A 14,068-nucleotide genomic window follows, 5' to 3' on the forward strand; every position below is an offset into this window, starting at 1 on the left:
AAAAACGTAATTGATGGCCTTGATGTTGGTTGTTGTGTTGCTTCAGGAATCAGTGAGAAGCTGAAATATGACCGAGGAAAATAACAGATCTATGAGTTTGAAGAGTTATCTGCAAAACGTCTGATGTTGAATTATGAGTCGCTGATTTCGAATGTTAAAATAGTAACATCATAGCGGGAATTTATTGTTTAAAATGATGTTTTATGTGTTTATCTTCATTGGCACTAAGTTGTGTCCTCTTTAATATTGGACTCTTCTCTGAGCAGACACACTTGTAAAATGTGCAAAATGATGAATACTGAAGGATCCTTAAATGTTTCCCCATCTGATAAACTTGAAAAATGTTTCCATGAATATATAAAGGAGGAAAATTGAATTAAACTAAAGTACTACAAACCTAGCCAATCTACACACTATATTTTACACTGAAATATGTTAGTATATATCTATTTCTAATTGTTATTTGTCACTCTTGTCTTTCAGCACAACCCTTATAGCATGCAGCATTGCATTTAACTACACATCGTGTGTGGGACAAATAAACCTTTGAATCCTTGAATTTGTTCAACATTTTCAGTCACTTTGTGTGTTTTTAAACCTTTAGTACTTCCATCAAAACACAAATACTAGCATCATCGAGGATTAAAATAGCCTGAAAGTAGAAGTCGTTAAAAAATTCACTACCCAGACAAGGACGCCTCATTTGTCGTGTAATTGGTTTTTGGAGTGACTGACTGGTTCATCAGTGAGACGATTCCTCCAAAACACCAGACTGCCCGAATTACATTCTTTCAGGTGTGTCTGCGTTTACCCAGCGATACGACCTTCATGGCGACCACGACGACAAAAGAAATCACAAACTGCTCTCGTCCGTCTCTCTTTGTCTCCTCACAAACATCTTAATGAATTGGCTGCTTCCTCTGCGTTCGCCTCCCCAATCAAGCGGTGATAATTACGACCCTCTGAGCCTCGGCGCTGGAGTGGGCCCGAGGTTTCTCAGCTGAAAGAATGAAGGTTAGGAGGGTCGACGCATGTGTTTGCTTGCGTCAGAGGGGGCGAGGGGGCCAATGGGTGACGGCAACCTGTGAACCCGATGGTGGCGGAGGGGGCGGATAGAGAGAGATGGAGGGCGGGCAGTTTTTTTAAAAAGGTCAGAGGCAACGAATTTTAGAGAAGATACCTCAAGTTGAACAGTGGCACAAGGTAAGAAAAACAGGAAATTAACCTCCGAACTGAATTTTTGTTCTGTTTGTTTCATCCTTACTCTTCTGTTTTCGTTGATGCTAAAAACTGTATTTCTCATGTAGTCAAGAAGTTGGTCAGTGATGTAATTTTGCAGACGTGAGATGCTACAATGTCTCCTATTTGTTAAAAATGCTGCTGCTGCGAAGTTTTTTATTATTATCATTATTATTATTATTATTCTTCAACACCTTTTTTGACTTAATTGGAGAAGGAAGGCGTGTTTCAACAGTGGGATTCTCCATGGACCGCTAAACTAATGATCCGGTGAGCATGTTCCAAAAATACGAAAAGGCAGCATATCTTAAATTTCGTAGCCAAGGAGGATAAAATATGAACGTTTAACTTCTTTATTTGGCTCATACCAGTGTTTTAAATGTTAGTATTTTGTGTAGGAAATTTGACACGGGACATTATTTGCTCTCATGAAGGTCTACTAACTTAAGGCTGAAGGTTATTTTAATGATGTTTTTAGTATTTCTGAGAAAAGTGCTTTGCCTACATTGACAACAAAATTCAACCAGTCAGTTTCCCAGTATTTGGCCGATTTTAATTCACTTTCTTCATTCCAAGTTTTTAGTGTTTGGGAGCCATCATTTTCTTCTTGCAGTGTAACTCATTTTTTCTGTATTTCATATTTTGTATTTTCCTGGTCTTTAATTTAGCACACTGTAAAATATATAAGTATGACTGCTGGGAAAATACTTGAATCTCAGAATCAGACATACTAAAATTAAACATTTCCTATTAATTCACTCACTATTGAAGTTTTATACTTTTGCATGTGTTTCATAGCAGGATATCTTCAAGATTACACACTGCATTTCACTGACATATTGTGGAACGTTAACAATATTACTAGTACTAATAATAATAATTGGTAATACAGTAACTTTATTCTTGTAGCACCTTTCATGCAATGCCCAGTGTGCCACATTAAAGTAGTAGTGTATCAACAGTGTATCAACAGATTATATCAGAGGGCCATGAAAACAGAAAGCTGCATCAGATTCCTTGTGGGACACTTCAGTAACTTCTAAAAAGAAAGTCTGCGAGTTCTCGTTGGGACATGAAAGGAAAAGCAGTTGCTAATATATGAAGGTGCAGGTTATTTTAAGGCTTTACACGAAAGCAAAATACAAAGATACAGGTAGCCAGTGCAATGTGAGCAGCGGGGGTAATGTGATCTCTTTGTTTTTGTATTGGTCAAATCCTGGCTGCAGAGCTCTCAATTAACTAATTACCTTAATGAGTTTTTAGGGACCCCCAAGAAACAGCTGTGTAGATTTTGATGTTAGTCAGGGTCTAGTAGCACCATAATAATAATAATAATTTTAGACGTAATGATGCAGGTGAAAATCTGAAAAGCTGGACCTGTTTTGTGCCCTCTTTTATTCTAAGACTTTAGGTGCTTTAACTGCATGTTTTGAGTAATTTCTCTTATAATTTCTGTAAATGTCTTTCATTTTCTCACTGTGATAATGTCATTATTCTCTTTTGAGTTACACAGTATTGTGAATTATTTCGAATGATGATAAAATTAGGATGATAAAAAGCAAAGAAACAACCTCTTTTCCCTCTTGAATTGTTTCTCTCACCAGATGAGACTTTCTTTGCATCCCGGAGTCTCACAGCTCACCCTCCTCTCCCTCGCCCTCCTCTGCCCCGTCCCATGGGCCGTCACACCGTACCCCCACTCCCCAACTCCCCTCCTGCCCACCATGGACACACCTGGGCTGGAATCTGTCTTGTTGCAGCTCCAGTCTGCTCTGGAGGAGCCGAAGGATGAAGGGCATGTCTATCCTGAAGCCTGGGCTGTGTGGTCCGAAGACCAAGACCCCCAGCCAGCCCTGATGGAGTCCACAGAGGAGGAGGAGGGGGAGGAGGGGGAGGTGGAGGAGGCGCTGTTGAGGGCCCAGAGAGGAGACCCAATGGCCCGGCCGCTGTTGCCCTTCCCCGGAGGTAACTTGCTGGAGAGCATGCACTATCAGGAGGGAGTAGAGGGCAGGGACGGGGGGGAGAGGAACGAAGCTCTGACCTCCATCGCTGGAGGGCTCCAGGCTGTCAGCAGGGAGAAAGGGGGATTCGGCTTTCGCTTTGGGAGGAAAAGATGGACCGACAGGGGATGGAGGGATGCTGGGAGGGGAAGCACGGAGGAGTGGAACTGAAGAGGGAGGGGGTAAGAGGAGTTTAACTGGAGATGAGAAGAGAATGAATTCAGTAAACCTATGAGAGTGGTGACATACTTAGCAATTTTGAGGCGATAAACGACAGGGTCAAACACACATTAAAATGAATCATGGCAACCAAATGTTGCTTGAATCGGTGGATCACTGACTTTAAAGATAAGAAGCAGTACAAGATGAAGGGAAGATTGCACAAGATTGAAGAACATACGAAAGAACAGAAAGGCAGGTATTAAGTAGGCTCATATTAATTAAACACTTCAAACAATTAGATTTTTTCCCCCTCCTAAAATCTGCAAAGTCTTACGATGTGACTATGAAAGCAGTGAGAGACTTGTTTTATATTTCATGTATGAATATACAGAGAGACAAACGGCAGGCAGCACGTTCACTCATTCTCAGCATCAAATGTTAAACTGAATGTAAATGTTAAAGTATCTCTGTCAAATACAAAGTGTAATAATATATGTATATAGACATAATATTATGTAGGCCTTTGTACATGTGTTAATTTGTTGGCTTGAGTATAAGCAATGAATAAAGAGTGTTAAGGGTTGGTTTTTTTGATTCCTTCGTGCTGTTTCTTTCAACATGTTTTGCACGTTATTATTTTAGTGTATCGTAAATCACAGCTGTTTTAAATCAATGTTTCCTAGGTTTCAACTCAGCCAGTGTGGTTTGGATGAATCTCACTACACTAGTTTTAAAAGAGTAGAAAACATTATGACCAAAAATAGGCCTTTATTTCAGTAGGCTAGGGTCATTAAAAATACATCAACGCATGTGTTTGCTTGCACCTTTTTCATGGTGTTGAGGCATAAAGAAACAGAGTAATTATAGTTGCAATCACCACCATCATTTTCTTTTTGGTCTCCAGGGGCAGCAGTGAGCACATACCTCTCTGGCCTCTGGGAGCACCAACGCCCTCTCACAGACTGCTAACATTCCTCTTGATTATTATTCCCCTCAATAAGCAATGGTGATTTAAGGGACACCTGTGACACTCCTGTTACTTCTCCCTTTTACAAATAATTTAGTTTTATTTGTCCAGTTTTAGAGATGTTTGTATGGAAGCGTATCTGCAACTTAATTCAAATGGCAATGCATTCTTCAAAATGGCAATTCAATGTTCAATGTCGTCATGCAATTTGAAAAAATATTGTGCAATATGTAATTCAATATGCAAAGTGGCAATGCTATCTTCAATACAGTTTTAATTATCTCAATGAAAATTATGAATTTAAATTAAATTAAATTCCATATTGTCACAGTATTCTTGCACCTTTATTCAAATGGCAATGTATTCTGAAAAAATGGCAATTCATTTTGCAAAATGGCAATTCAATGTTCAATTTAGTCCTGCAATTAGTAAATGTATTTGGCTATTGACAATTCAATACGCAAAGTGGCAATGCAATCCTCACATCACTTTGTATTTTTTAGGTTAAAAAATACAATGAAGTACAATAGCGCCCCCGCTTATTGGATTGCATTTGACACACAGGCTTTATCCTGCACCAAAATTAAATTGAGAATGTAATCTGACAGCTCTCTCATCTCCTTAACGATGTCACTCCCATGACTTCTCAGCTGTGTCCAGGTATTGGGTAATACAGGTAGCAGTGGCGGCTGGCCAATAGAGGGCGCTAGGGCGTATGTATGATTTAAAGCACTTTTCAGAAAAGGTAAAGAAGCATGAACAAACTGTGATCCACATGGAATATGCACTGCGACTTGCCATGTTTGGAACAATAAACATTTCATATCCGCTTGATGAAGTCTACAAGATAGGGACCCGTAAGCACAATGAGGAGGTTGAAAAAAACAGGCACATCCTATCTAAAATAATAGACTGTGTCATGTTCTATGGTGCATTGGAACTTACCCTGCGTGGACATGATGAAAGTGAAAGCTCAGAAAATCCTGGTGTCTTTAGAGGATTGGTGGATTTTGTAGCATCACTGGATACAGTTCTTCATGACCCCCTACAGACTGCCACTGTGTTTAAGGGAACATCTAAGATTGTACAGAATGAACTCCTTGACTGCATGCTGTCAGTTTTGAGAGAGTGCATCATTGGAGAAATCAGGAGTGCAAACTTTGTCTCCATCCAGGCTGATAAGTGCCACAGCACTTCTGGATAGGTTGAGCTCCATTCTCCCTGATGACCAGAAGAGCAAGCTCATTTCCCAAGCATAGGATAGTGCAAGTGTCATGAGAGGTACATAAGAAGGTCCAAGATGTCTGTGTCTGTGTTGTGACTGTGCACAATTTACAAATGTGTGTGTGTGAATGTATGTACATATAGATATGCATATAAAAAATACATTGTCATTTAAAAAATACATTGTCATTTTACTCTGCAATGATACATTGAATCTAATTAAATCTTTATTCAAAAACACCCATGTATTATTTTACCATACAATGAATATAAAAATTAGTTGAAACCTATCTACCTTATTCCTTCTCCACAAGGCCTTGCGTGAATTATGGGTGCGACCTCCGGCGCGTCCCGGAACCAGTGTTTGTTTAAAGCTACAGTCTATGGGACGTAAAACATGTGGGAACACCACCTAAAAGCTGAAAGTCAAAGCTCAAACGGGATGATTTGATCATACCTCTGCCTGCTACCATTGAGGGATGGGAGGACGACCTAAAGAAGTGGCTGCAGATAACTTATACTAGCATATTTAGCTATTTCATTGACTTGGTTGCTACGGACGCTGAGGCAATGAATCTGGCATTCACTGCTGCATCACTGACAGCTACCTTATTGCTCACGATAGCATCCAAGCCATTTTCTGATGGTGAGTTTGTGAAAACATGCATGCTGAAGGCGTGTTACCTGAAAAGCGATCTGCCTTTGCCAACATTAGTCTTTCGAGGAACACTGACGCAGATAGGGTAACAGAGCTCTCAGGAGACTTGGGCAGCCAAATGAATGACAAAATCAAGTCATTTATTGCTTTTTCGGTTGCAAATGATTAGAGCACTGATGTAACAGATATTGCTCAACTGGCCATATTTATTCGGGGTGTTGATGAGACTTTGACAATCACTGAGGAGTTCCTTGAGTTGGTGCATTTGAAGGACACTACAACAGCGAATGACATATTCAGCTCTCTCGTTGGAGCGCTGGACAAGGTCGGAGTGAACTCAAGGGTGAAACTTTAGTTTCAGAGGTGGACAATACATACATATAGATATATGTATGTATTATTATTTATTTCGTTTTGTGCTATACAATAATACAGAATCTTGTGACCTCTTTCTCTGTGGCCGTTATTTTTGACACAACACAACATTAACATGCCACATAAAAAAATCAGCTCTTAGGCAACATGTGTCTCCTCACTTGAACGAACCAAACACATGCTTCCTGTACTTATTGGCAAGGACAAACTCCTTGCCTGCTCTCCTTACTGACTTTATCCAGCATTTCTTTATGGATGTGGCAGATGGCAACATTGTTTAGGCGCATTTGCACCATTGTGCTTTTCAGCCAGGTCTTCAATCTTCGCAGAGCACTGAAGCTCCTCTCTGCTTCAGCAGAGGCTGCTGGAACAACCATTAGGAGTTGTACAAGTGCTTCTACTTCGGTGAATAGGCCACGGACCTCAGGCGACTGACAGAATAGCTATGTATTGGTATTGGAGCTTAAACATACTCAACTGCACCTCCAATGATCTCCGGGTCAACTGTGGATACTGGTCCACCACATTTCCCCAGTTAGGAGGACTTTCTCCAGCTTGGCCAACACTTCCAGGTCACTCTGATCAAACTTCTCCTTCATCTGCATGTCCACCATATCCAGGACTTTGAAGAAGTCAGTAGTATTCTTCTGGGGTTGTGGATGAGTATGCAGTAGCATTGCCAGTGAAGCGTTTTGGTGGACGGCGGATGTGGGGCATTGTTATGGGCATAATATTTAGCTTGGTGATCATCTCCGTTGTGTGACTGTACATCTCCTGGAACTTCTCCTCAGTTCTCTTTGCCCTCAGGTTCTCACACAATCTACTGCAGACAGCATTCCATACACAGTTTGTGTTCGCTTCTGCAGTGTGGAATTAAGGCATTCCAGCTCCTCGATTACTTCATTGACCATCATGAGTCCAAGAACTGTGGTGCCTCTTCCAAATCTCTCCAACAGACCTCTTGCTGTCACACCAGTGTTTGAGGCATCTGTTTGGGCCATGTCCTCTAAACTGAGTCACACAGATTCGTACTGATGTAGCACAGATCGGATTGCCGGAGTCTTGGTCGTCCATCTTGTTTGACACAGGGGCTGCAGGTTGCTAACTGCACCTGATACAGTAGATGCAATGTTCACAAATTTTGTTTTGTACTTGCCCGATAATTTGTAAAGACAGCCAAGTCTGTGGAGCCATTCCAGGGTATTAGATGTCAGTGATGAGGCTGTACAAGCAGCTTGGGCTACCAGATTTACACAGTGGGGGCCACAGTGTACATACAAAGCCAGTGGCTGCATCTCACTTATCCTGGCCTGTGCTCCTTTGCTGTTGCCGGACATATTTGCTGCCCCATCGTATGTCTGTCCACGCAGACCAGACAGCGGCAGACCCAAGCGCAGCAACAATCTGTGGCGACTTTAGCCAGGTTTTCTCCTGTTGTGCTTGTTACTTCATAAAACACCAAGAAGACCTCATGAGGGACCAAATCATGATTTACATACCGAACACATATGGCTTCCTGTTCAGTGCCTTCTATGTCCTGTGTTCCATCGATCATAATGGAGTTCCTAGAGGAGAGGCAGCTTATGAATTGTGCCAATGATATCCCTTATTATGCTGTTTGCCAATAGATGTAAAATTTCATTCTGGATTTTGGAGGACATGAAGTCATGTTTTCTTGTTGATAGTTATTTTGCTAGGCCAGGGTCATTGTCACTTCTTAATTTCAATAACTAGCAGAGGTTTCCCTCATCAGCTTCATGGCCCCTAAGAGCAGCTCCCTGGCGAGCCAAGAACTGTACAGAGCCCACAATTTTCATAAGACACCGTCTTGCTTCCTGCTGCTGGGCTGCTTTGGCTGAAGATAACTGCACATCTATCGGTTACGTTTTGTGGCAGTGGGTAGTGACAGCAACTCTTAGGGTTTTGTTGGTAAGATGCTGCTCTACAATGACTTTTGGGCTAGCATGGTTGGGTTCTGTTTCCTGCCTGCCTGCCTGCACTTCTTCACTTGTGCCTGTCTCCACAGATTTCTCCTATGAAATATGAAAATAGATAATGTTCATTCCTTCCTTTCCTTATAAACAAACCAAAATCACCTAACCATTGACAACACAGTAACCTACCTGCTGCTGCTTTTCCCTGCCTCTGTCTGAGTTTGAGCGTGTGGTGTTATTCCGACATTACAGTTAGTGAACTAACAGCAGAGGGAAAATGTGCTTTCCATACTCTATACAGCACGCATAACCAGAGGTGGGTAGTACTCAGTTACATTTGCTTGAGTAACGTGTTTGTGTTTGTAGATTATTATTTTGATTGACTGGTCTCATATTCATGTTCTTATTTGACAAATAAATCAGACATTACTCAGCAGTTACTGAGTACTTGAGTAGTTTTTTTCACCAAATACTTTTTTACTCTTACTCAAGTAATTATTTGGATGAATACTTCTCTGCACAGCCTACCTGCAACACAGTACTAGTGCTGCTGCTGCTCCTTTCCGCTCCCTGTACCAATTGTGCGACCTCATCCGATCTCTGATATGAAAGCAGTTGACATGAACAAGGTAGCGTTATACAACAGTGCTGAGCAGACGTAGTTACTATTCCAACTAAATGCTTTTAACATGTTAGTTAGCTAGCTACAATAGCGTATAAAGTAACATTGAGTACAATGTTTGGCTACTCTATCCATCTCTGCTCATCGCCTACCTGCGACACAGTGCTAGCGCTGCTGCTACTTTTACCTGCCTCTCTCTGAGTTTGAGCCTGTGGTGTAAGTCCGACATTACAGTTATTGAACAGCAAAGGGAGTATGTGCACACATAACCAGAGGTGGATAGTACTCAGTTACATTTACTTGAGTAACGTTTTGGATGAATTGTACTTTTAAGAGTAGTTTTAATGCACAGTAATTTTTACTTTTACTGAGTAATATTGTTCTAAAGTAACAATACTCTCACTTGAGTACAATTTTAACTACTTAACACATCCGAGTAGATATATAATATAGTGTTGGTTTTCTCTCTCTCTCTCTCACACACACACACAGTAGCCAACTTCATAATGACAAATGTAGTACTTTACTATCACAATAAACCAGTCATGTCTAAACTCATATGTCTTCCTCCTTTTTCTGTAGGCCTATATGCTGAAGAACATTTTTATTTATTAATCATAATCAGAAATATCCCATCTCTGCTCATAGCCTACCTGCAACACAATGCTAGTGCTGCTGCTGCTCCCTTCCTCTACCTCATAGGTGTCAAACTCTGGCCCGCGGGCCAAATTTGGCAGTGTAATTATATTTGGCCCGCGAGGCAATTTCAAATTAATATTAGAGCTGGCCCGCCGGTATTATACGGCGGCAGCGCTGTAACACCGCATTCATCGCTTGTACTACAAATCCCATAATGCTCTGCTGTTGCTTTGGCGCCCATACGTCCGTTCATGACTCCGCCTCATGCCCATATAAGTAGAATCCGTGTTCATTTATTCCCAGAATGCACCTGAAAATTTCAAGATGGCGCTGCCTAGATTCGATACTATTGGCTTCCGAGCAGCAGTCCACAAACCAATGGGTGACGTCACGGATGTTACGTCCATTTCTTATATACAGTCTATGTGCACACCCCGCATCTCCGTGCCTCTCCCCCACACTGCGACCTCAAACGACAGCTGTCACTGTGTTACCCTACCAACAAATGGCGAAAAGAAAGGCAGAAAATAGAACTTTTCTGGACAGGTGGGAGACAGAATATCTGTTTACATGTATACACGACAGACCTGTTTGTCTTGTTTGTGGAGCCAACGTGTCAGTAACTAAGGAGTACAATATTAGACGACACTATGAAACCAAACACCAGGACAAATATAAGGACCTGGACACGGCTCAAAGGAGCCAGAAAGTAAAGGAGATGAAAAGAGGTTTGGTTTCACAACAGAAAATGTTCACAAAAGCCACAACACAAAGTGAGGCTGCTGTAAAGGCAAGTTATATCGTGGCACAAGAAATCGCCAAATCAGCCCGACCCTTTAATGAGGGAGAGTTTGTAAAAAAGTGCATGATGAAGGTTTGTGACCAAGTGTGCCCAGAGAAAAAGCAAGCCTTTGCAAACGTAAGCCTGAGCAGAAACACAATAGCTGACCGCACATGCGAGCTTGCCACCAATCTGCATGTCCAGTTGATGGAGAAGGGAAAAGATTTTGTTTCTTTTTCCCTTGCTGTGGATGAGAGCACTGACGCGTCTGATACTGCGCAGCTGTCTGTCTTCGTCTGCGGCGTGGACTCAAATCTGTGTGTTACGGAGGAGCTTTTGGGATTTAAACCAATGCATGGCACAACCACAGGGAAAGAAATCTTTGAGGAGGTTTGCAAATGTGTAACTGAAATAAACCTTCCGTGGAATAAACTTGTGGGATTAACCACTGATGGTGCGCCAGCCATGAGTGGTAAAAGGAATGGACTGGTGGGCAGGATTCGTGAAAAGATGCGCGAAGAGAACTGTGCAGGTGAATTATCTGTTTATCACTGCATCTTACATCAAGAATCCCTGTGTGGTAAAGCGCTGAAGATGGAGGATGTTATGTCCACAGTAACACAAGTTGTTAACTTCATAAGAGCCAAAGGTCTCAATCACCGCCAGTTTAAGTCTTTTCTGGAAGAGTGTGATTCAGAATACACAGATGTGCCGTATCACACAGAGGTGAGATGGCTAAGCCGCGGAAAAGTGCTGAACAGATTTTTCGAACTGCGTGAAGAAATATGCCAGTTTCTGGAAAGCAAAGGGAAGGACACAGCAGAGCTCCGGGAGCAAAAGTTTCTGTGTGAGCTGGCCTTTCTGTGTGACATCTCAAGCCACCTCGATGTGCTGAACCTGCAGCTGCAGGGGCGGGGACGCATCATCACAGATATGTATGCGTCAGTGAGAGCTTTTAAAATGAAGATGTGCCTGTGGGAGAATCAGATGCTACAAGCAAACTTTGGCCATTTCCCCTGCTGCCAAACCATAAAAACGCAGATCTCTATCGCCGTGTGCGCACAGTTTGCTGAAAAACTCAGTGCGCTCGGCGCTGAGTTTAGCTGGCGGTTTGGCGACTTTGATGTCCAGAAACTTAGATTTGAACTGCTTAGTAATCCCTTCGCAGTTGATGTGGAAAAAGCACCAACCAACCTCCAAATGGAGCTGATTGAACTCCAGTGTGATGAAACGCTGAAGTCAAAGTTTGATGCTGTTGGGGCCGCACAGTTTCCACAGTTCATCCCTGACACGATGCCTCAGCTTCGCACTGAAGTTGCTCAATTGCTCTCCATGTTTGGTAGCACTTACCTATGTGAGCAACTTTTTTCCTCAATGAAGATGACGAAAACTTCTCACAGGAGACGTCTGACTGACGAACACCTTTTTTCGATAATGACGGTTTCCTCAGCTCAAACCCTAAGCCCCGACATTGATGAACTGGCATCCAAGAAAAAATTGCCAGGTATCTGGCTTGGCCGCATCAGAGTAGATCAGTGTGTCGCAAAATGAGCAGTAAATACATTTTCTATGCACTTTTTCTTGCTACTCCAAGGACTGAATGGTTGATTTATTCATAGTTGTTATGTTATTTTATTTTCAAATTTATTAGCCTGTGTAAGAAGCTAATTTTGACATTTACCTCAGAAGGCTGCAAACAGAAAAGAGGCATTCAATTTTTATTTAAATTTTATTTAATATGCCATTGATATGTTTTATTGCTATTATTGTTACTATTAGTATTATTAGTGTTATTATCAACTTGATTTTGCACGCCTGCACTTTTAAGTTATATAAGCCTTGCTTGTTCAATATTCATTGTAAAATCAAAACTTGTTTGATTCCATATTAAAAGGTTCATTTGTTCAACCTTGGCCCGCGGCTTTGTTCAATTTAAAATTTTGGCCCACTGTGAATTTGAGTTTGACACCCCTGCTCTACCTGAACCGACATTGCAACCTCATCTGATCCCTGATATGAAAGCAGTTGACATGAACAAGGTAACGTTAACGTTATTCAACAGTGCCGAGCAGACGTACGTTAGCTTATGTTGCTAACAACATATTAGTTAGCTAGCTACGTATAGATTACTAGAGAGTAACGTTTACGAAATACCAGTAATGACTAATCAACACACATTTTCTTTGTTTCTTTTTTGTCCTGCAAATAACAATTTTAAGTTGAGCTGTCGGCTCCTCCTCATGCTTTTGCTGTGCCGCGGCGGGTTTGATAGCAGTATGATAGCTTTCTTCATAGCTCCCACTTGAGTTTGTTTAGTGTGATGAGTTGGTTCAGGTGTTCAGATGTAAAAATGTATTCACTTAACTCTATAAAAATAAACCAGTTAATGAACGTGAAATGCATTTTATTTCAATTCCATTGGCCTATCTGTGAATAAATGTGTTGTGCTAATAGATCCTTGGATCCGTGATTATGTAGGCTACTGAATGATAAAGCATAGCACTGGAAAAACAAAGCTAAAGATTTGACACCCCTGCCTTAGTGTGTCATCAGCAGAGGGTGCCCCCAAACTTTTCAAGGATCACAAATAATTTAAAAAATGATGTCAGTTCCTCTGTAATGGCCCCACTATTTCACCTGAAGACCGACAGTCTCCTTCAGCGGTGCTACAGATTAGATGTAGAGAATGAGTCTTCTCAGAGCCAGTGTGATCTACAGATGCCCCATACAGAGCACAGCACAACACTGACCTGCAAGAAATGTCTCACTTTTTATGAGACCTATATTCAACTAAGCCCAGCTCAAGTGAATGAAATGTTTTGAACGGCTGGTCATGCAGCACATCAAAAAATGCCTCCCTGGACCCGCTCCAATTCGCTTACAGCACAAACAGATCAACAGAAGATGCCATTTACGCCAGGCTCCTTATTCATAGACTTCAGCAGTGCCTTTAACACCATCATCCCACAGCAGCTGGTGGAAAAGCTGCAGCTGCTAAAGGTGCTGTAAGTCTCTGAGTCTGCGGTGTCTGCTCACCTGTAGTTCACCTGGTTTCAGGCTCATTGAACTGGTTGAACTCTGACCTCTGCCTCTTCCTCACCCACCAGGAAAAGAGCTACACCATGACAGTAATGACACATGAACATTAGACATATTACCTTGCGAACTTGATATAAAATATTTTATTTACTACAGGAGACATATCACATTATTTCCCTGTAAATAACACATTGACTATGTGACATTTGAACAGGTTCTGACAGATTCTCACAGGAAATATGATGAATTTACAAACTCCTCCTCCTGGGACAGGGCAAACGTGGCAACTTGCTGTGCGGCGGTCTTGTGCTCCTTCACACCAATAATTGCGTTGCCTGACCTGTCTGTCTTTCGGACTATCCACTCCTGCACCTGCACAAAACAAGGATATCACATTGATTAGTATGGGGAATGGCAAAAATGTCAGG

At 41.7% G+C, this 14,068-nt stretch overlaps 1 protein-coding gene across 1 annotated transcript; it reads left to right on the forward strand.

Annotated features, from left to right (window-relative positions):
• Nucleotides 1-10,325: 10,325 nt before the first annotated feature.
• On the forward strand, nucleotides 10,326-12,152 carry LOC133980513 (general transcription factor II-I repeat domain-containing protein 2-like). Its single transcript, XM_062419264.1, has one exon. It carries the CDS (start codon nucleotides 10,326-10,328, stop codon nucleotides 12,150-12,152), a length of 1,827 nt encoding a protein of 608 aa, XP_062275248.1.
• The last annotated feature ends 1,916 nt before the right edge of the window (nucleotides 12,153-14,068 follow it).

This window comes from Scomber scombrus, chromosome 5 (genome assembly GCF_963691925.1).
Source record: "Scomber scombrus chromosome 5, fScoSco1.1, whole genome shotgun sequence".
In the NCBI taxonomy this organism is placed as follows: domain Eukaryota; kingdom Metazoa; phylum Chordata; class Actinopteri; order Scombriformes; family Scombridae; genus Scomber; species Scomber scombrus.